Source organism: Prinia subflava, chromosome 6 (genome assembly GCF_021018805.1).
Source record: "Prinia subflava isolate CZ2003 ecotype Zambia chromosome 6, Cam_Psub_1.2, whole genome shotgun sequence".
Lineage (NCBI taxonomy): Eukaryota > Metazoa > Chordata > Aves > Passeriformes > Cisticolidae > Prinia > Prinia subflava.
Window position 1 is genome coordinate 9,911,639 of NC_086252.1, and position 19,501 is coordinate 9,931,139.

General features: G+C 47.7%; 1 protein-coding gene across 19 annotated transcripts in view; it reads left to right on the forward strand.

The window, feature by feature from the left end:
- MAP2 (microtubule associated protein 2) overlaps positions 1 to 19,501 on the forward strand; it is a 218,260-nt gene that overhangs the window by 136,235 nt on the left and 62,524 nt on the right. For all 19 annotated transcript variants that reach the window (XM_063400145.1, XM_063400144.1, XM_063400147.1 and 16 more), the window contains one exon: positions 10,989 to 11,274. In XM_063400145.1, coding sequence (XP_063256215.1) covers positions 11,013 to 11,274 — 262 coding nt within the window. In that variant the 5' untranslated portion in view covers positions 10,989 to 11,012. The remainder of the gene's footprint in view (positions 1 to 10,988; positions 11,275 to 19,501) is intronic.

Consider the following 19,501-nt stretch of genomic DNA (forward strand, 5'->3'; position numbering starts at 1 on the left):
AGTTGATTCCACGGTTGAAAATGGGCACCCCCTTTCTTCATGTAGTGAACCAGCTCCTTGCAAGTAGCAAGACATGCAGAGAACCTCTTTCACTGCATCAGCAGAGCGATATCAGGGATTCATGTTGTGATTCAGTGAGGAATTTATCAGAGCAACAAAGCTTCTCATTTGCTAGAGCCTGCCTGAACAAGAGGTGCTTTTCATTTGCAGAGCAGTAGTCTATGTCATGAAGTGTTTTTTCATTAGATGTTGTTAAACATTGTGATGCTCAGAGAGAGGATGTGACATTTCACCACACTTAATGGCCTTGAAAAATGAAAACCACACAATTCTTTAAAGTCAATATTAAAATAGCAAACAAAACTGCCAATCCACATTAGAACTACATATTATTTCTGTGGTAAAAACATTGCTTTCCCCAAAAAGGCTCTCAGATTGAGAAGCCATGGGAAAAACAATGAAAGGAAAATTCAGCAGTTTACTTTTGAACCTATCCTGCTGCACAGTGTAATTCCATGAAGTGGGAAGAATCACTGCTGTATTTTTTTTCAGGGAGCCCCTCACCAGTGAGTTCTGTTTGAGGCACCGTAGCTCTCTGTGGAAAGAGGATTGTTTGTTTTCTCTTCTCTGCTTATCTTCTCCCTGCACACTTGTGTGCGTTTTTGTAAACATCTATCCCATTCCCTTCTTTCCCAGGATGAAGAGTTAGCATGTGAAAATCATTCCTTTCACAGAAGCTTCCTTAGCTCTTTTATCATTCTTGTTGAGCTCTCTGTACCTTTACCAGCTCTACTTCATTTCATTTGTGATTAATAATTAATGTTTTCAGGCAGCCTAAACAAACTTCAGCATCAGCGCTGCTGACAGACTTTGCAAAAGGAAATGTTCAGAGAAATTCAAGATGAATCCGGGATCCAGGCTGGATCCTGGGTACCTTTCAAAGAAGACATCAGGAGCCCTGGAGCACACGGGTGAATGTTCTGTGCCAGTGCTCTGCACAGCCTGTTGGGCCTGCCGTGCTTTTTGTGTTTTCTTGGCCTGTCGGCAGAGATCTGTGACTGCAGTCCATGGAGGGACACAGACAGGCTGCTCTCCTTGTGCAGAAGGTCACCCTGGGCTCCCTTCTGTGTGTGGTGCTGAGTGCTGGGGAGAGCGGGGTGATGTGGAGCCCCGCAGCACGCGAAGGCCCCTGGCTGCGATGGCAGTCACAGGGCTGAGTCACTCGGTGGGGGCTGCGCTGGGAAAATGCAGATGTTTGGCCTGAGCTCTGTGCTGCTCCTTGCTGCTCTTTGTGTGGAGCAGCTCGTGCTGCCCACTGCTCGTGGCAGCAGCCTGGAGTGGATGGTTTGGCTGAAGATGAACCCAGCTTTCCTCCTTCCCACCGTGTGTCTCTGTGTTAACACACCCTCTGCCCCATGGCCAGGGGTTTTTCCAGGCCTTTTCCTCAGTGAATGTGCTCCTCAGTCCCATCTTGCCATTCCTGACCCGCTGTTTCTTCACCCAATGCAGTTTTCTCACCTTTCCCTACTCGCTGGGCTTGTTCAGTTCCTCACAGGAACTCCTTCACTGCTCATCTGACCCCCGAGCATGGCACTGGCATAACATCCATCAGCTCCTTGGCGCTGGGGGCACAAGGAGGGGTGGCAGCAGAACAGGGTTAGACTCAGCCTGTGGCAGGACTGAGGTAGCTGCACACACCCACAGGAGCTCAGGGAGGAAATGAGTCTCTGAGGAGTCTTTGCTGTGAAGGAAAATCCTGCAGTAAAGGTTTCAGAGAGCCTGAGTGACTCAGTGACTTGGGTCCTGCTCATGCTTTAGATACCTTTATTTTCTAAGTTCAAAACCACAAGGAGTCAAAAATTAAACTTTTTAAAATACCAGTGTAGTTAAAGTGCAGGCTGAGGCATATGTACTCCTCTTTCAGTGCATAGTCCAAGCATTGAATTGAAATGCTTTTGAAGGAAAAACTGCCTCTGAAAGTGAGAGCAGCAAAATCAGTTCCTGTGGCTCCAGGTTCCCTCAATACTCTCTCTGTCCTCCATGCCCTCTTGTCTCTTTGCCTGAACAGGCTGGAGTGTGACTGCCTGCTTTATTTTCTTTTGTAGGTTGGTTGAGTAAAGGTTTGGCAGGGTAAAACCACCACACGATAAAACTATATCCCAAATATTGTGATTTTACTGTCTAGAGCATTTAGAGCACAGAAGATTTCTGTGTATTCTCATTTGAGACTGGAGAGATTATTTTATTTGCCAGGGTATGCAGTTATTGGTCATACAAGTGGGTGGCTGAGTGTGGGTGGACAGCGTATTTTTAAGTCATACAAGTATAAGGGTATATTTAATTTAAAATAAATTCTTTATTTGTAACATCATCAGTTAAAAAATAGTATGAAGGGATGAAATAATCTTACCACTTCTGACCACGGTTTTGCAGAACAAGAAACTGTACTCAGGCATTCCCTAGGAAAGAAAATTCTAGCACAAACTAACCTGTGCCAAGTTTGTTATAAATATAGAAAAAGCTGAATTTGTGAATAACCTCTTTCTCAATCAGTTTTCTAATGCTTTGTCTCCTAATTTCTATGTATTAGTCTCAATAAATGTATTTATTCTAACTGTTAGTTAGAAGCTTTGTGCTGCAGCTGAAAGCTTTGGCTCCTGTTGGCTGTAGAGGGTTCCTGGGCCCTTTAGGGTTCCTGACCATGGGACTGAGACTCAAAGCTGCTGAAGCAAGTCTGGGTGGGGGGACTGGGCCCCAGCTTTGTGTGGCCTGGTGCTCTTCTCAGCAGGAATAAACAGTGTCTCTGGTAGACAGTGTGATGTTTTTACCTGCCTGTGTGCCTGGCACGATTGCCTGGTGTGTCTGAATGTCAGGAAGAGAAGCTCAAAGCACTCTCAGCAAGAGAAGAATCTGCTGCCCTTGACTTGGGGAGGAAACTTCTTTCACATGAGCAAGAATTTTTACCCAGACAAGCTGGAGCAGCTTGAAGATCCTTTCCTGCTGTCTCTTTCACGCTTCATTTTAGCATCACCATCTTTGTGGTGCTTGTTCAGCTATAGAACAATTGACCATGTTCCTTTAATTCAGCATGTGGAAGGACAGAATTAAGTTAGGATGGCAGCTGGGTCGGGAACTCCATCCCTGGATCCCCTTTTGGGTTCATGGCCTTGGAGAGGGTGCAGAGTGCTGTGTCAGAATTCTGTTGCAGGCTGATTCCCCTGCATGTCTTTAGAGGGAAGAACCTTCAAGAAATCAGCCAGGACACTTGTTCCACCGTTTGCAGTAGCTGACATGATGATGTTCCCGAAGTAAGCAGCTGGGTTTTTTCAAAGATTGGGTTGTAGCAGGGGTAGAATTAATATTCAAAGGTAGATAACACCTTTGAAAAATCTAAATGTGCAGACACATTTATAGTGGCAGCATTTATTTTTTTTTTGTAATTAAAAGCTCACTGAATAAAGTCAAGATCATGTGTAAATGTGTTGTGCTTGATGAGATCTTGGTGAAAGCAGAAGAAATGAGGGTTTTGTCAATAAGTTGTGTGTGCAGAGAAGGCAAAGACGTACCAGTGTAGTTCAAGTACTTTATTCCAGATAAATGAGATTTTGTTGTGTGTGTTTTTGCTTAGCAGACAAAATTATATGGCCTCTGCTCAATGGCCCAGTTTGCCTCACCTTCCCTCTCTGATGAAGAACTTTCCTCTGTAAATAGTATTTTAAGTACTCCTGTCTTATATAGCCCATCCTCCAGCTCAGCTGTGGTGATGTCATGGATCTTCAGCTATCTCATTACTGAGGTTTGAAGTGATTGTGGTAAGAGGGAAATAGGAAAAAAAAAAGTTCTTCTTTTGGAGTCAGATTTCCTGAGTGCAATTGGAATCATCTTTTGCCTTCAAAATCACCTCCATAAATGAAAGATTTCCTCTGTTCTTCTTAGCTTTTTGCAGAATTGTTTGTACAAATGAGGCAAATCTTTTGTAATTATTTTGGTAGGAAAAAACAGACTAAAAGTACAAATAAGGCCTGAGTTGTTGAGTTTTGATTTCACTAAGCCTTCGGTATAGACGTGAAAATCTCTGAAGTGTACCATGAAGAAAGGTTTACTTTACTAGATTGCTGCAGTGTTTTAAAGAACCAAGGGCATTAGAAGAGGAAAGCTGTGCAGAGGGTGACAAAGTATTTGAGCTGGGAAAGGACCCAGTGCTTGGTGCAGCTACCCTGAGCAATGCTGTGCAGCAACCCAGTGAGCTGAACTCCCTGAGGAGAGCCCTGAGAGGGCCATGCCTTTGAATGTTTCCCTGTGTGAGCACACCCCAAAGGACTTCACCTGCCACAGCCCGTGGAGCCGGTGCTGTTTGTTCAGGGTGGGTTTTGATGCTCGCCCTGCACCAGGGGTGAAAAGCTGATGTGGCCACAGATGTTGGTGCATCTTTTTCTCTGCCAGAACTGAAGTCAGAGCCTTGGCACAGGTTGTTTAGCTGGCTGAGGGCTGCAGGGCCTCCTGTTTCAGACCAGGCTGCCAAGTGCAGTGCCTTGTCTGGAGTGCACGGTGCCCATTTGCAATTGTGCTTGGTGGAAAAGGCAGTGCAATGTGTCTGACTCAGAGATGCTCCCCTGAGAGGAGCCCTGTTCTTGTTCAGGCTTTGTTTCAGTGACTCTCATGGAAACAAAAAGCTCCACTGAGAAATTTGGGAGCTGCCAGGAAACTTCCTGGCTTCCCAGAAGCATTCCTTCCTTCCCTTCAGCTCCCTTAAGATAGGAGATATCTCAGCTAGGACTGAGCAGACTGCCTGCTCTGTTTCCTGATCAGAGGACAGGGCTGTCATGGTGCCTCATTTTAAGATGTGAAGGACTGTGCACAGTATAATCCAGGGATATTTGTGTCTCTTTGTGTTGGCACCTGCACTAACTGCACAGCTTCTTTGGTGCTTTTCCCTCCTCACTGTGGACCTAATTTATCGGTGATTTATCGGTTCCTGCTGTATTTCATGTTTCAGATATCACTTGTGGTTGTCATGGTGCTGTTGTTATGGTTACCATCTCCTTCAGCAGCTAAAATGCCTTTCCTGTATCCTACAGGAAGCAATTATGATAGACAGGAGTGCGAGGGTTTGTTGAAAAGGGTTGGTGTTGAAGCAAGAAAAGGTGTACAGGGATCCTTTTTATCTAGAAGTGAGTTTATTGGGTTTTTTTCAGTCACAAGCTTTTAGTACCATGATGTCACCATTTCAAGGGAGAAGGGCGCTCAGTTTTACATTTCTGGAGTTTGAGCAAGTTGATCTATGGTCCCTGAGCCTGGGAGTGAGGGCAGCCCTTCAGGCTGCCTGTCTCAGAGGGGAGCATCCAAGAGCAGTCAGCTGGGGCGCTTTTCAGCAGCCCAGAGCCGTGAACACCTTCCCAAGGGAGGCAGGAGTGACAGCTGAGTGGCTCATTGGTGTGCCTGTGCCTGTGTTCTGCAGGGGAAATGCAGCACGCTGCATCTCCTCCCTTGTGTTCAGCACCACCTGGCCGGGCAGGGCCTGCAGCTCAGCACGGCGCAGGGCTTGCTCAGGTAAACATTTCTCAAAGGGAAGCCATTCCCCTTCCTTTAGGACCTGGGCGATTTCTGCAGCACGATCACCCACCCTTCCCACCTGCCTGGCTCTGCTGGGTCCAGTCCAGCTCAGCTTGCTGGGAGCTCTGAGAAGGGTTCACATCTCTGCTGTCAGGCCTGGACACTGCTCAGGAAGGCTCAGAGGGCTTGTCCCTGCTGTGCCAGGGCTGCAGGCATGCAGCCACCCCTCACTCTCAGCTCTGGCAGGCATGCAAACGGGGGTTTGCTTTCTTCATCTTCCCACAGCAAGCTTCCTTTGGTCAGCCTCTGGTCCACGCATCATCTGATATTTTTCATCTGTTTCGTAATCCAAGGCATGATCAAAAGGATTGCCTACAAAGAATAGGTGGCTGTTGACTAACTGCAGTGTGGAAATGGAAAAGCCTTTAGAACCCACCCTGTCCTAGTACAAGTGCGAGGGGATGAGCACTGCCTGCATTTTTAAGGGGTGCAAGGTGGTGTTTAGGGGGATAGTCTGCCTCCTGTTGTCGAGAAAGAGAGATCTAGCTAATTATTAGCTAAAGCTAATAACTCAAGCAGGGGACAAGGAAGAAATAAATCATATTTGTTATAAAATATCAGAGAAATTTGTTCATCGTTTATTCGGCTGGGGAGGTGAAGTGGCTGCCATGGAGAGAACGTATAATTGTCTCTATTAATATCCCATATTACTGCAATTACAGCACGTAGACCTTTAGCATCAAGTGGAGCTTTGGTTAGTTGTTTTGTGGCTCCTGGACCGTGACTGCGTGTTCCTCTTAGGAAGCTGACATGGTCCCCATCAGACACCACGAGACTTTCTCCCTGTCCCTGCTGTGTTCTGTCCTTCTCTTTGAGCAGTGTGAAGCACACCACTCACATCTGAAAACAATCACATTAATTTGAGAGATGTGTGTTGGCTGAAAAGCAGGGGTGAAAAGGCATCCAAAATTGGCCTTCTTTGTGAATCTGTGGAGAGTCCATGAAGACAGCAGCGTTGGTAAGGTTTGTGTTCTGTATACCACAGCCTGAGCTTTTGATGGTGGCAGGAGGTTACTGGAACTTGTCTATCTAAATTTCCCACCTTCTGCCTCTTGTTTCTGTTCCAGCCTCCTGATACCTCCCTGCTTTCCTTGGCTCTTCCAGATGTAAGTTGTTAGTAAGTTCAATTTACTGGCAAATTCCATTGGGACTTTTTAAATGGTATTTAATATTCAGATCCCTCATGCCTGCTGGACAGTTGATGTGTGGTCATGAAAGTTCTTTTGTTGTGTTATTTACTGGTGTAAGTTTGATTGCACTCTATTTGTGTATAGCCTAACTCGTTTTGAAGAGCAGGTAAAAACATGGCTTGAAGCAGGAAGGCAGGCTACTTGCAAAAGTCTTCAATATTTGCCTAATTCTGTTGTCTTAAAAAGTAAGAAATTTGTAGAAAACTCATCTGTTTATATGCAAAGGCAGTGTTAATGTAACACTAAGATTATTCTGGACAGCTCGCAGGACAGGAAATTTAAATCAGCATTCTCTTGGGTTTTGCATTTCATGCTATATCGTGCTGTATTGCTGTGGGTGATGTGCTGTGCACAGAGTTCAAAGCGTTCAGGCTTGGTTCAGCCCAGCCGTGGCAGTGGGGGCTGGTGTCACATCAAAGAGCAGATGGATTAATAAATATCATGTGCATTAATAAATATGTGTAGAGTGCCTGCGAAAGGAGGAGCTAACTGCGACATCACACCACATATCCCCCACGGGATTTGTCCCTCTGTGTTGAAGTATTTTCTGTCCCTGTGCAGTTCCCAAATGGCTGAAAAAGCTGGGCAGGTTCATTTTTACAGTCATTTCTCCTCCAGGTTTTAGTTCAGAGGATAAGGTGTCCAGTTCAGCTCCATACTGCTGTTTCCTCAGTGCACTGCCTGAGTTACAGCAACATGAGCTCAAGGTCTGTGAGGTATCTTTGCCCTGCTGCTGCCCGTGGAGCACGATCTCTGCAGGCAGCAGTGGCTCCAGCAGTTCCTCCTGTCCCTCTGGACAGGGACAGCCTTTTGGAAGGCTGTGCATGGCCAGGGCCGTGGGTCAGGATCACTGAGGGGACTCTGGTGCGCAGCAGCACCTGCTGATCCCTCTGGAAGGAGGGGACATTTCCCCCTCCTGGTGTGACTTTGCTGAGACTTGGAGGTTTGGAACGTCCCGAGGCCGGAGTGTGGCCCCAGCCCTGGGCTGTGGGCAGGGTGTGGCCAGAGGCTCTGGGGAAGGGCTGTGTGCTGGGTTGGTGCAGCCGAGGCTGGTACGAGGTTTGTGAGCTCCACTGCTCTTTGTGCACCGAGCCCTGCCGTGGTCACCCCTCACCGCCACTGACCTTAGACAGAGAGTGAGGACACGCTGTGAGGCTGCTGCTGTGCATGCCCTGAGAAAACAGTTCCTTGGTAGTCGTTAGCAAAAAAGGCTCATGAAGAGCCAAAGCAATTTTAACTAAAGCAACATCACATTCTAGAGGGCTGGCTGTGCCTTCTTATCTATGTTTTTTTTAAAGTCTTCATTGCAGCTTATGCAAAGAATAAGAAGCTCATGGTAGAAAGTAGGACTGTTCACTTCCCTGAAGCAGTGTTTCCCTAGATTGTCCAAATTATTCCAGGTTTTTTCCTGTTACATAGCTATCACTATTTAAACTCTGCTAAATTGTCTGGCCACTTTTGTATTTCTGTCAATATTTACATTACCTGATTAATTTAATTCCATTGTATGCTAATGAAATGAAAGAGAAAACAACTCACTGATGGTGCAAAGCACACCTGTGCATTCTGGATTTTAACCCAGGCTGTAGATGAATCACAGCACACAGCAGATAGTCACTGCTAAATTGCTGAGTACAAAGATGCATTGTGTGACTCACTCGCTGTTTCTCTCCTACCATTATAAACCCTGAGAGCACTTGATGAATAACAGAGAGGCAAGAATGAATTCATCCATGCTTTACTCTGTAACCATCTTTTATAAGTACTGAGCCAAATTCTGCCTCCAGATACACGCAGCTCGCATTGAAGTCTGCCCACTGTATTTATTTTTAAAGATAAAAGCACTTTTGTTATTTTCACTGGGGGCTTCTGTGACACAGTCCATTGTGAGGATGTGAATATCCTTCCTCAAGAGCTTCAAGTGAAGCAGGGAGTGTCTGCCTGGAACCAGGAAGGATATTTCAGGGATAATAGCTCCCAAACTGTGGTGGTGGAATATAACCATTACATTTGTCCAGTGGTTTTCAGAGCCACATTCCACACACTCTTTCATAACCCTGCCTGTCCTGCTCTGGGCTCCTCTCAGGGGTGACCCAGGGGCTGAACTGGTGAAGCTGTGGGCAGGTTCATCCTGCCCCTGGGTCTTGCTCTCAGCTTCAAAGCACACTGGGTTGGTGAGGGAAGCCTTGAGTTATGGCTTGGGCTTTTCTTTTGGCGGTTTTTCTGGGGTTTTTTTGTGGTTTTTTTTTAAGCTTCCACAAGGGACAGAAATGAGAATTATCTCCTTTTTTTCCCCCAGAACAGGATTTGTTCTGTCCTTATATCCCAAATGTTGGTGGTTTTGAATGTGTGCTGCTCATTCCTGTGAAAAGGGAGACATTTGTCCATGGCTTCATGTTTTGAAAAGACTCTGATCAGAAAATGTTCTCTAGACTCATGCAGTAAACAGATTTAGAGGCAGAGGTATCTTTTCTTGTTTGTAGGAAGGGTTTTTTTGCCCATCTTGGGTTGTTCTCTTTAATGACCCCATCAGCTCTCCTGGTGTGATGTGAGGTGGCTGCTTTCAAGCTCTGTGTGTGCAGAATGTCTCCCAGTGGGGTACACAGGTGGGGATGGGGAGCGTGTGTACTCCTCTCTTACCTGTGGCTGACTGAGGCTTGTCTCCCTCCTTTGTGGTACTGCTCATCCCATCATTGTCAGTACAAAGGAAAACCCGGGCTGCAAGTTTCAACAGCTCCCTCAGTCTTTGTGCAGTTAGTGACCTCCAGGGAACGATGCTGGGTCAGGGTGGGAGCGGGTACAGCATTTTCTAAAACATCATTTCATGGTGAGGCAATAGAGTTATTAATCCTTTTTGATATGGAACTCCAGTTTGGGTCACATGTTGTGAATGAAATCTAATTTTGTGATTCACCATGGTTTTAAAAAAATCTAAAGTAGCCCTCACATTTAATTATTATTAAATTATAATGTCTGATCAGAAAGAGGTCAAATTATCAGTTATGAATGATTATCTGACAAACAGGCTTTTCTTGTGTTTAGAGGATTTCTTCAAACTGACCTGAATTTATGGAAACCGATTTCTTTTTCTGGTTGGTTTTTTGATAAATGTCTGCAGAATATGTGCACTATGCCTTATCTTGTGCTGCCTCTTCTGGACTGCTCAGCCTCTGTGATACGTGGCTGGCTGGCTGCATTCTGCTCATTGCTTTTATGGTTTTCTCTCCCAGGGAAAAAAAGAGGTGGCAAGTGCTTTTGGAAAAGGCCTGCTGGTTTCCACTTGGAAATAGCTAACTTAGGGCAGGTCGCCTTCTCCTCCCCCTGTGTCATCAAAACGTGATTGTGATTTGTTGCCTTCCTAGGTTTACCTCTTGAGGAGCTGCTGCTGCATTTATCTGTGAGGAACAGCCAATTGCTATGGCTTGTGCAGTGGCTTCTTTCCCTGGCTTGGGCAAATGAGAGCTAACTAACAGGAGGGAGATATGTGTGGAGTAGCAAATAAGGATTAATTTCATTTCTGTGTAAGCACTGATAGAAGAAAATGCAAATGCTTGTTTGAGAATCAAACTGTTCCCCACGGACTGTTTTGGGCAGAGGGTTGGACGGGTGTGTGTGAATGTTCACATCACAGCATTTCAGAGGGGATTTCGCTGTAGTCACACAGCATGGGTGTTCCAGAAGCCAGTGCCCGTTCCCAGGCTTGGCTTCTGTCATGACAAGCAGCAGACTGCACGTGCTGGAGAGGCCGTGTCACCCTGTGCTCCTGTGCCTGCCAGGTGCCCTTGCTGCAGCGGCAGCAGCAGCTTCACTTGCAGCACTTGTGGCATTCTGCCTGCATCGCCTGGGAACAGGCGGTGGCACCGTAGTGACTGATTCGCTTCTTGTTAATTGGGTTGATACTTAACTGTGATTAATGCGTTAAAATCAGATTAATGAATGGGCAGCCGTCAAGAAAATGGTGCTAATAATTGCAAGGCATGTGAGAGTCAGGGAGGGCTTGACCCGTAATTTTTAGCGCTGCTGGTTTCTTTTGGGTTTCAGTCAGTTCGCTCACGGCTGGGACAAGCACACAGGTCTTTCCTCTGCCAGGCCTGAGTTTAGCAGCAGCGTGCTGGACATGCCTGTGCTGAGGGTCAGGGGCACAGCTCCCGTCTGGAGCTGATCTCTCTGCCCGTGTCGTTACAGGCCAAGTGGGGAAGGCGAGGAGCCATGGCCGAGGACAGGAAAGACGAAGCCAAGGCGCCGCACTGGACTTCAGGTCAGCTGACAGAGGCTTCTTCACACCCACACTCTCCTGAAATCAAGGATCAGGGGGGCGCCAGTGCCGGGCTGGTCAGAAGTGCCAATGGATTCCCGTACCGAGAGGACGAGGAGCTGAGGCTGGGCGGCCGCCAGCAGCCGGGGACGTACGCTCAGACCAAAGAGAACGGCATCAACGGAGAGCTGTCGTCAGGGAGCAGGGAGACTGCAGGTAATGCACCCCGGCGCCCCGTGCAGCACACAGGCTCTGCACACCGGGCTGTTTCTCCAGGGGGGAATGTGAGGTGGAGTCATGCATGGCACGGGGGAGGTGACATGGGGGTGTGTGCTTTGAGTGGCACTGGCTTTTCACTGCGAGAGCTGCGTCTGCACCCAGGGTTACACGGGTGACACCCACGCAGGGCTCTGGGCACTGCTCTGAGATGGCTTCAGGAAAGGCCTTCCTTGTACAGGAGGCAGGGCCACCTCTCAGGGATGTGGCCACAGACGGGTACAGGGCAGCTGCTCAGGCCCTCTGGGCCACGAGGGAGCAGCAAACTGCCCAGCTGCTGTGCATGCATGACTCTGCATCTGTGTGTGCAGGGAGGAGGGACTCTCCTGTTATTGCTCACAATTAACAACATTCCTGAAACCATGTACTGTTTGCAAAACAGTGCATTGCTCATCCTGGCTGGGAACACCACAATTCAGTATCAGCATTTATTTGTCCTTGCCCAGCCATATTTCACTGGGTGCTCATTGGGACTTGGTCTATTTGTAAACTACGTAAGGTTTTTAGAATTCAGCTTGTTATGTGCAGAAAAAAAAAAAAAGAAGAGTGTGACTGTGTCAAAATGAAATATGCAAAGCAAGTTTCCTGTTTTAGAAGTAAATGCTAATTATCCTTGTGCAGAGTTCCCACTCCAAACCCCAAAAGCACAGTGCAAGAAGAATTTTTCTTGTGTAGACACAACTGCCCTTGATGCATCCATTCATGCATGCTAAAGAGATCTTTCTAGCAATGTTTTTTTGGCTGTTGACAGCATTTGGAGATGCTATCCATAATTTCTCAGCAGCTGGAGAATTTTAAGGCTCCTGGACTGTACAGTCATTTCATAAGCAATTGTGCTGGAAATTGAGATCTCTACTAAAAGTACATGTGTTTATATTTTAAGTCTCTTCTTGCAGATTGGCTTTCAAATTTTGGCCCAGGTAAAAGAAATCACGTGTGAGCATTCAGGTGAACACAGTGTTGATGACTGAGGAGATGGTAACGAGCTCTTGTCTCTGCTGTAACCCAGCTTTACTCTATGTTTAGGCAGCAGATAAGCAGGAGAGGTGATTTGCTGCAGTTCTTAGCAGGGAGGAGGTTGAGTGCATTTCTCTTTGCCACAGATTTCTCACCCCATGGTGGACAAGTCCCCCCATACATATGGAAAAGTGGGGATAACTTGACAGGATGAAGAGGAATCTCCTATCCTTAGAAAGGGAGGAGAGAAATGCTTTACTCAGGCTGTTTCAAGCTCAGGTTCTGAGTGCTGGTCAGACACAGACCCAGACATTTGAGTTTGCAGCTAATGGGTGACAGGAGGAAGGAAACCACTGCTGGCCATCAGCAGGCATTATAGTAGTGCCTTTTTTGTGTTTAATTTTGAGGCAAGTGGTTAAAAGCAGAACGAGACAAAACGAGGAAGCGTGTTCTAGGGCATGCAGTAGTGCTGGGGCCACCCATTTGCTGAGGGAACCAGATCAGTCTTGGTCCAGGTGAAGTTCGCTTCAGTCACCACTTTGTGGCCTCATTTCCTCCTTCCCTGCTCAGACTCTGAGATCTCTAGTGTGGAGACCTGCTGTCAGTGTGTACAGCTTTTGTTTGAGAGTCTTAATATAGCTTATCTCGTGACATCTCTGTCCTTGAGCACTGGAAAAGTCCCCACAACTGCTTGCCTTCATGCTTGAATTCCTAGCTCTCTGCAAACTTGTGCACTGCACACTCAGGCATTGGCTAAGGCCACGTTTAATCAGTGCAATGTAAACCTTTGTACAATACTTAAGATACATTTCTTTCGATATTTTTTCTCTTTTTGAAGGAGAAACCAGTTAGCAGCTTACTGTAATGATAGAAAGGGACCAGAGCGTGTATTGCTACTTCAAACTAGTATTTACTAGCTGGATGTACTTAATGCAGGACTTCCAGATTTTTGGTGTTCAGTTCAGAATTTGATCTTGAAATCAGGATTGTTATTCACAGCAAAATTTAGTCATCTTTGCTGTGTTTGTCTGCTTGCAAATTGTGACTTTGGTGGGGTATTGCATCAGGTAGGGTTTTTAAATGCCACTCTGATACACCTAGTTATCAATAATGTGAATCATTTAATCATTTGTAGTAGCTTACTAACTCCAAACATCTGAGGAGAAAATGCTTAGGAAGCCAAGGTCGATGGAGATAATTTAGCCAAGCTGTGGGTTTGAGTAGATTTACAGGGATTTTGTTTTCTCTGGTACAAGTCCAGCACTGTAACCTAGGAAAATCTTTGGCTTCTCAGCCTTCATGTTGGAGTCTGTACATCCCCAGCAACTGCACCAACCTTATGTGCAGCAGAGAACTGGTTTAAACTGGAATTTCCCAGGCAGCTGTCCATCACCCAATCTCGGGTGCATTTTGAGGTGTTTCCCCTCAGGAAGGGCTGCTGCATCTGCCTGACCCAGGAGCTGGGATCGAGCCACAAAATGGCCCTTTCTAGGGAGAGATGTTCTGCAGCAGGGCAACTGACCCTTAAGGCACAGCAAAGCAGCAGGGCCCATGCACAGGCCTGGGCTGTGAAACGGGGGCCGTGTGTTAAGGGAGCAGTGGGGATAAGGCCACCAGACACAGACACCTTGTGCCAGCACTGTGCAGAGGCGAGGGATGGGGATGGGGAGGAGGTAACAGTTCTTCCTGAGACTCGCCCAGTCCAGCACTACAAGTGACAGTTTTAGATTTGCACAGTTAAAGTTTGCCTTTGTGTATATCTGTCTCTCTCTCAGTGTGTAAGAGTTACTGAATCTGACCTCAATTTTTGGAATCTGGATCTGTTGTGTTGCCTTTGATTGATCTGTCTGAGCGCCGTGCTGGTAATGGCTGCATTATGGAGACACATCAATGCTCTCCTTTCAGCCAGCCCCATGGGGACGTGGGAGAGCGCACAGAGCTGGGCAGGGCAGCCTCGGGGCCTGAGCTGGCAGCCACCCAGGTCAAAGGCAGATACACGCAAGAGAACGGGCTGGGGGTTTGGCATAGCCCACAGGCAGCTGTTAGGGGTGTCACGTAAGTGTGGCTGGTAAAGCACCTATTTCTTCTTGTATGCATTTTGTGGATATAAATTCGTATATGTGCCCTGGCAGAGCAGCTGAGCTGGGCCTCTGGCAGACACAAACCCCATGCAGCTCTGGAGGTGCTCCTGAGGACACCTGGTGCAGTCTGCAGCATCCCACAGCCTGAGACCACTGGGTTTTGCTGTGTTCTCCCTGCTCCCTGCCTGTCCATGTCCCTTCTCACTGCACACACAGAACATCTTTGGTGAAGACCATGGGATTACTCAGAGTGGAGAATGAGATCTGTAGTTTTTGTCGAGCCAGACATTTTCCTGTCGTGTGAAATGTGTGATGCAAAGGGACGTGGTAGCGCGATGCTCAGAAACTCACTCTGAAGGAGGCTGACAGGAAAGCTTTGGACTGGACCCAGTGGCAGAGCACAGGACGTGCCTGACTTGCAGTGAAACAAGGGAGTGGCAGCCTCTCCTCTGCTCACTGGAAAGCTGTGGTCAGGGAGGAAGCTGTGAGGAGGAGGACTGCAAATGCTGCAGCATTCTCTGGCAACCAGCAATTCAATATAACCCATTTTGTTACATCAAGCTGCAAAGGTTTGGCTTTTTGCACTCAGAATGCATCTTTTTTTTCAGTAATGCAGTAACTAATCAGTCAAATTTGTATAATTAGGGATCACAGTAGTGAACATTGTGAAGCATCTTCTACAGTATATCTTTATATATAGTGACTCAACGGATTAAGTGCTTTCTTCATTCCATGCCAAATGCAGGTTTGTAATTGGAGGGGGTTTGGATTATCCACACTGTTATTTGATGAATTATTTTTTTGACAGATGAAGGGAAAGCATTTGCTGAAATCCTATTAGCAGAGCCTCAGGACAGTGTCTGTGTCCTGGTGTCAGACAGTGTTAAGGACAGTAACATGTCACAGCAGAGTGACAAAATGCAGCCCTTCATTAACTGGCAGGGGACCCAAAGCACGTGGGATGCAGAGGGACCCCGTGGTGAGCTGCAGAGTTCCCTGACACGGCACAGCTCTCTGGCTGCTTCTGGCTCTGGAGTCCTGAGGACAGTGGGTGAGAGGGCAGCCTGTGCCAGATCCATGGGAGAGGCTGGGGAACACAGACACTGCTGTGTGCCAGTCTGTAAGGGAACCAGAAAGAAAGAGGAATAGACCTATGGAGAGAATGAAGAAGGGGCAGTGTTGATCTGAGAGAAGGGTAAGGGGCTGAGGAATGTGGGGAAACAGACTCAGCAGCAGGAGAGGTGGTGAGATGAGGCTGTGAGGGAGCAAAGCAGGGGTGGGAAGAGGCAGGGAAAAAGGAAAACTGTAAGATAAGCTAAGGACAATAGAAAAAGGTCCAGTTGTATCTGCTGATCCAGAGACAAGCCAGCTTTTGTGTGATGGCAGATACTACCCCAGAAAGGAGGGGATTCAGGCAGCAGGAAACAACTGAAGAGAACACTGGGAAGGGACAAACCACATTACAACTTGGAATGCAATTTATCCTAATTCAGCCTATTGTTTCAAGCTTTGTAAAGCTGGACTAAATGGGTATCTGGAAAAGACTAATTCCTCTGACCATCTACTCTCTTAGACAAGCATATTTCTCTCAAGTGCAGGGAATGTGAGCTCGAAAGACTGCCCTGTCATAGCAAGTAGTGCTTGAGCAGAGTCCCTTTAGGTTAGCTATGCAAAAAAACCCCCGCAAAAACCCAACTGTGTTGAAGGCAGCAATTGTGCTTGTTTCAGCCTCCTGCTGTGTGTTAAGGAAACAGTCTGTATCCCATTGTCTTCCATAGCCTTGCCTTGTAGCCATTCTCCAGGTAAAGAGGAGCCTGTTCCCAGCACGGTTAGAAAATCACCGTGGGGTTTAGCTGTGCAGGCTGGGGCCCTCAGCCCCTCCCAGCTGGGCCTGGAGCTGCAGAGTGGCAGCTCCGTGTTTGGGGTCACTCAATGCAACAGCCAGCCCAGGCTGAAATGCTCTGACAGTCGTGGCTGGTCCCACGGTGTGCCAGTGGTTTGTTCCCTCTTCTGGTGACATCTCATTAATCTCCTTTTCCTTTCTCTCTCCCTTGCCATACAAGTGGCAATATTCTGATGGCACTGGCAGTAGACACACAGACAGGCCTTCTTTGCATGGAGGCATTTTTGGTCCTCCCAACAGGACTGCTTTTGTGGGAGCTTTCCTTTTCATCTGGCTGTTTGCACTGGCTGTCCTGCTGCTGCCCAGGCCCTCGTGGAGACAGTACCCCCAGGAAGGTCCCTGAATGCCTGTTTCCCAAAAGAGCCTCCCAGCCTTGTGTCAGATGTGCGCTTTCAGCAAACATGTCTTGAGCAATGCAGACAAAACGCACAGAAGGGTGTAAAATCAGTGACATTCAGGGCTGAGTGTGACTGCTGGGTTTGTCCCATTTCTGTTATTTAATGTACAGAGCTGGAAGAAGGTGTCTTACAATGTCATTGATGGCTCCCATGGGAAAGCAGCTGTTAATTAGGCATTTTGATCTCCCTCCCTTTGCCCAGGAGATGTGACAGTAATTACTGTACGCCATCATCTCTGCCAATTTAGGTACAGGCAAACACACCAGGCGTCTGAAACTTTTCTTCTCTGTATTAAGTGTACAAGTGTCATTTTCTGGGACACATTATTGGAATATTATAGGTGTATTCCAAGTATGTTGCTGAAGACAGTGTAAGTGGGGGCAACAGAACCCCTCTGGGGCACTTGTAGAAAATGCTGGGGGGTTTACTGTTCTCTGTCAGTCTTGCTATAAAGGTCCTTCTCAGCTGTTCTCCTGCAGAGGGCCAGGAATAAGGGCACAGAAATTCCATCTTTTCACATTCCCTATCCAGAGCTGTCTTCTCTACTCTAAAATATTCCATATCTACTATACAGACCAGTCTCTGTGGTTTTTTCTGTGGCTGGCCCTGTCAATCAATCAATCCAGTAAGACAGTGTTTTTTGTCCAGTCATAACCTGTCTGAGGGGCTGGCTCTGCCCTCCAACCTCCTCTTAGGGCTTCAGAAGTCAGGCAGTGATTGACAGTGCTGGTGGGAGCTGGAGGGTGTGGCGCAGTTGTGGGCACGATGTGAAGGTTGCTGTCTGAAAGGGGCAGGGTGAGATAAGCTGGTGTGCAGGCGCTGTTGGTTCCATGGCTGGCAGTCAGACTCGTGGAGAGCACCAACCATCAGCCTCGTTTATCCCTGAGCTCCTCTGGGAGGTGTGGCTCAGGTTGGCTTTTGCAAACTGCATCTGAAGCCCAGTGCAGTCACACATTGGAGCCAGCTGCTGCCTCACACCACGTCAGGGCTGCATGTGGCCTAGAGAAGGCAGCACCCAGCCATTTCCTCTGGGCTCCCTGCTGGTGTTTCAGTTCATGTTGGTGTTTGTTACAATGCAAGCATTGCCAAAGCAGCTGTGCTTCCTTAAGGAGGGAGAGCAGAGCGCCTGTCAGCGTGTTGGCTTGGCAACCAGCACGCACTTGATGCTGTCAGTGCTCCCAGCAAACATCATCTGTACCCTCAGAGATGTAAAGAGGAACAACAGGGCTGGGCTGTGGAAGAGGCATCTTTCATAATACGTTCCAGCCACACCGTGGTTTAGACTGTATGCCATCAGCTCTGTTTGTTGAAGTTGCTTTTGGGAAATATCTGCAGCCCTTCTTAGGGGACTGCTGTAGCTGGGAGAGTTATTGCTACTCAAATGTCAAATATCAGATGCATTCTGGGAGTTCCATTTTTGCCTTATCTCTGCTTTTGATGTTTGCCTCACCATCCATGTTTCAGTAGCTGTTCTCATGGGGGCTGTAAGTGCAGATTTCCCTGTTTCTGTTGGTCAGATCTCAGTCCAGCAGTGGCATGAGCTGAGTGACTGGTGGGGCAGTTGTGCCCAGAAGACACGTTCTGATCTGTGGCCTGTTCTGCTGGAGTCCTGTTCAGTTTGTACAGTGTGTGGTAGGAGACAGCTTGTGCATTCATGAGTTACATAAAGTAGACAGGACTTGTAAAGGCCAGGAGAGCTAGCCCGGGTTGGTCAGGAGGTCTGTGCAGGAGTGTGTGCCACCTCCCCACAGGGCTCTGCTCTCTGGGCTGGCTCAGCTCTGCCCCTTGAGAGAGGCAGAGATGGGGCACCCCAAAGGCTCCCTCCTGTTCTGTTTACAGGATCTGTCGTGGTCTCCATCACCGTGATGGCATCACAAGGGACATTCAGAAACACTGGGCAGTATTTGGCACCGAGCAACTGGGAGGTGGAATTAGTGGGGACCATGCCAGCATATAATCTTCCATTCCAGTTTTGATCTGAGGGCAGAAGGATTTGGAAGAAGGTTCATTGCTAAACAACAGAGCCTTGTTTTGCAGGCACACAGCTACTCTTGTTTCAGGCAGAGCTGAAATGGCATCTTCTCCTCCAAAGTCACCCTGGAAGGAAGCAGCAGTTCTTAGGTGAGGGCATGGCATGTGCAGGTGAGCACTGCTGGCCCCGTTTCCAGGTCCCTTGAAAGGAGCCTGTGTTGTTAACCCGCTCAGCCCCTGCTTCACAAATGCTTTCCTCCTGTTTCTCCATTGTGGTTCTACTTCCCAGCCCAGGACAAGGAAAGCCCAGGGCTGGCTGATGGGGCCAGGTCCTGCCAGCACACGGGTGAACATCAGCCCCTCCTCACCCTCTGGGCACGGGTTTAGCTTTTGGTGGAGCAGGGGTAGGTACCACCGCCTCTCTCACAAGAACGAGAGCCACACAAAGTCTGGTGCTCCTGGCCAGGAGTGCCGGGCTCCCTTTTTCCCCCTGTTGCCATGCCAACGTGGCCCTGCTCAAAGTGAGATCTCTCTTTAAGCTCCGCTGAGAGAAAGTATGTAGCCTAGGAGATTATTTAGCATTCAGGAGTGCACAGGCTCCCTGTGACGTCTGCGAGCCACAGTCAGGCTGGCTGACAAAGGAAAGGAGGATTTAGGTTTTTACCTCTTTTCCTCTAGCATTTGCTTCTCAAGGTTAAGGGAGATAAGGAAGACTGCAAGCACTTTGTGATTGGGACCTCACTCTGTAGTCCTCACCAAGGCACCACTTCTATGGAAATTAAAAGAACATATTACTTTGGGGTGTATTTTCTGTACAAAGTACAAATATGAGAGAGATATATGTGCAAATTCCTTGA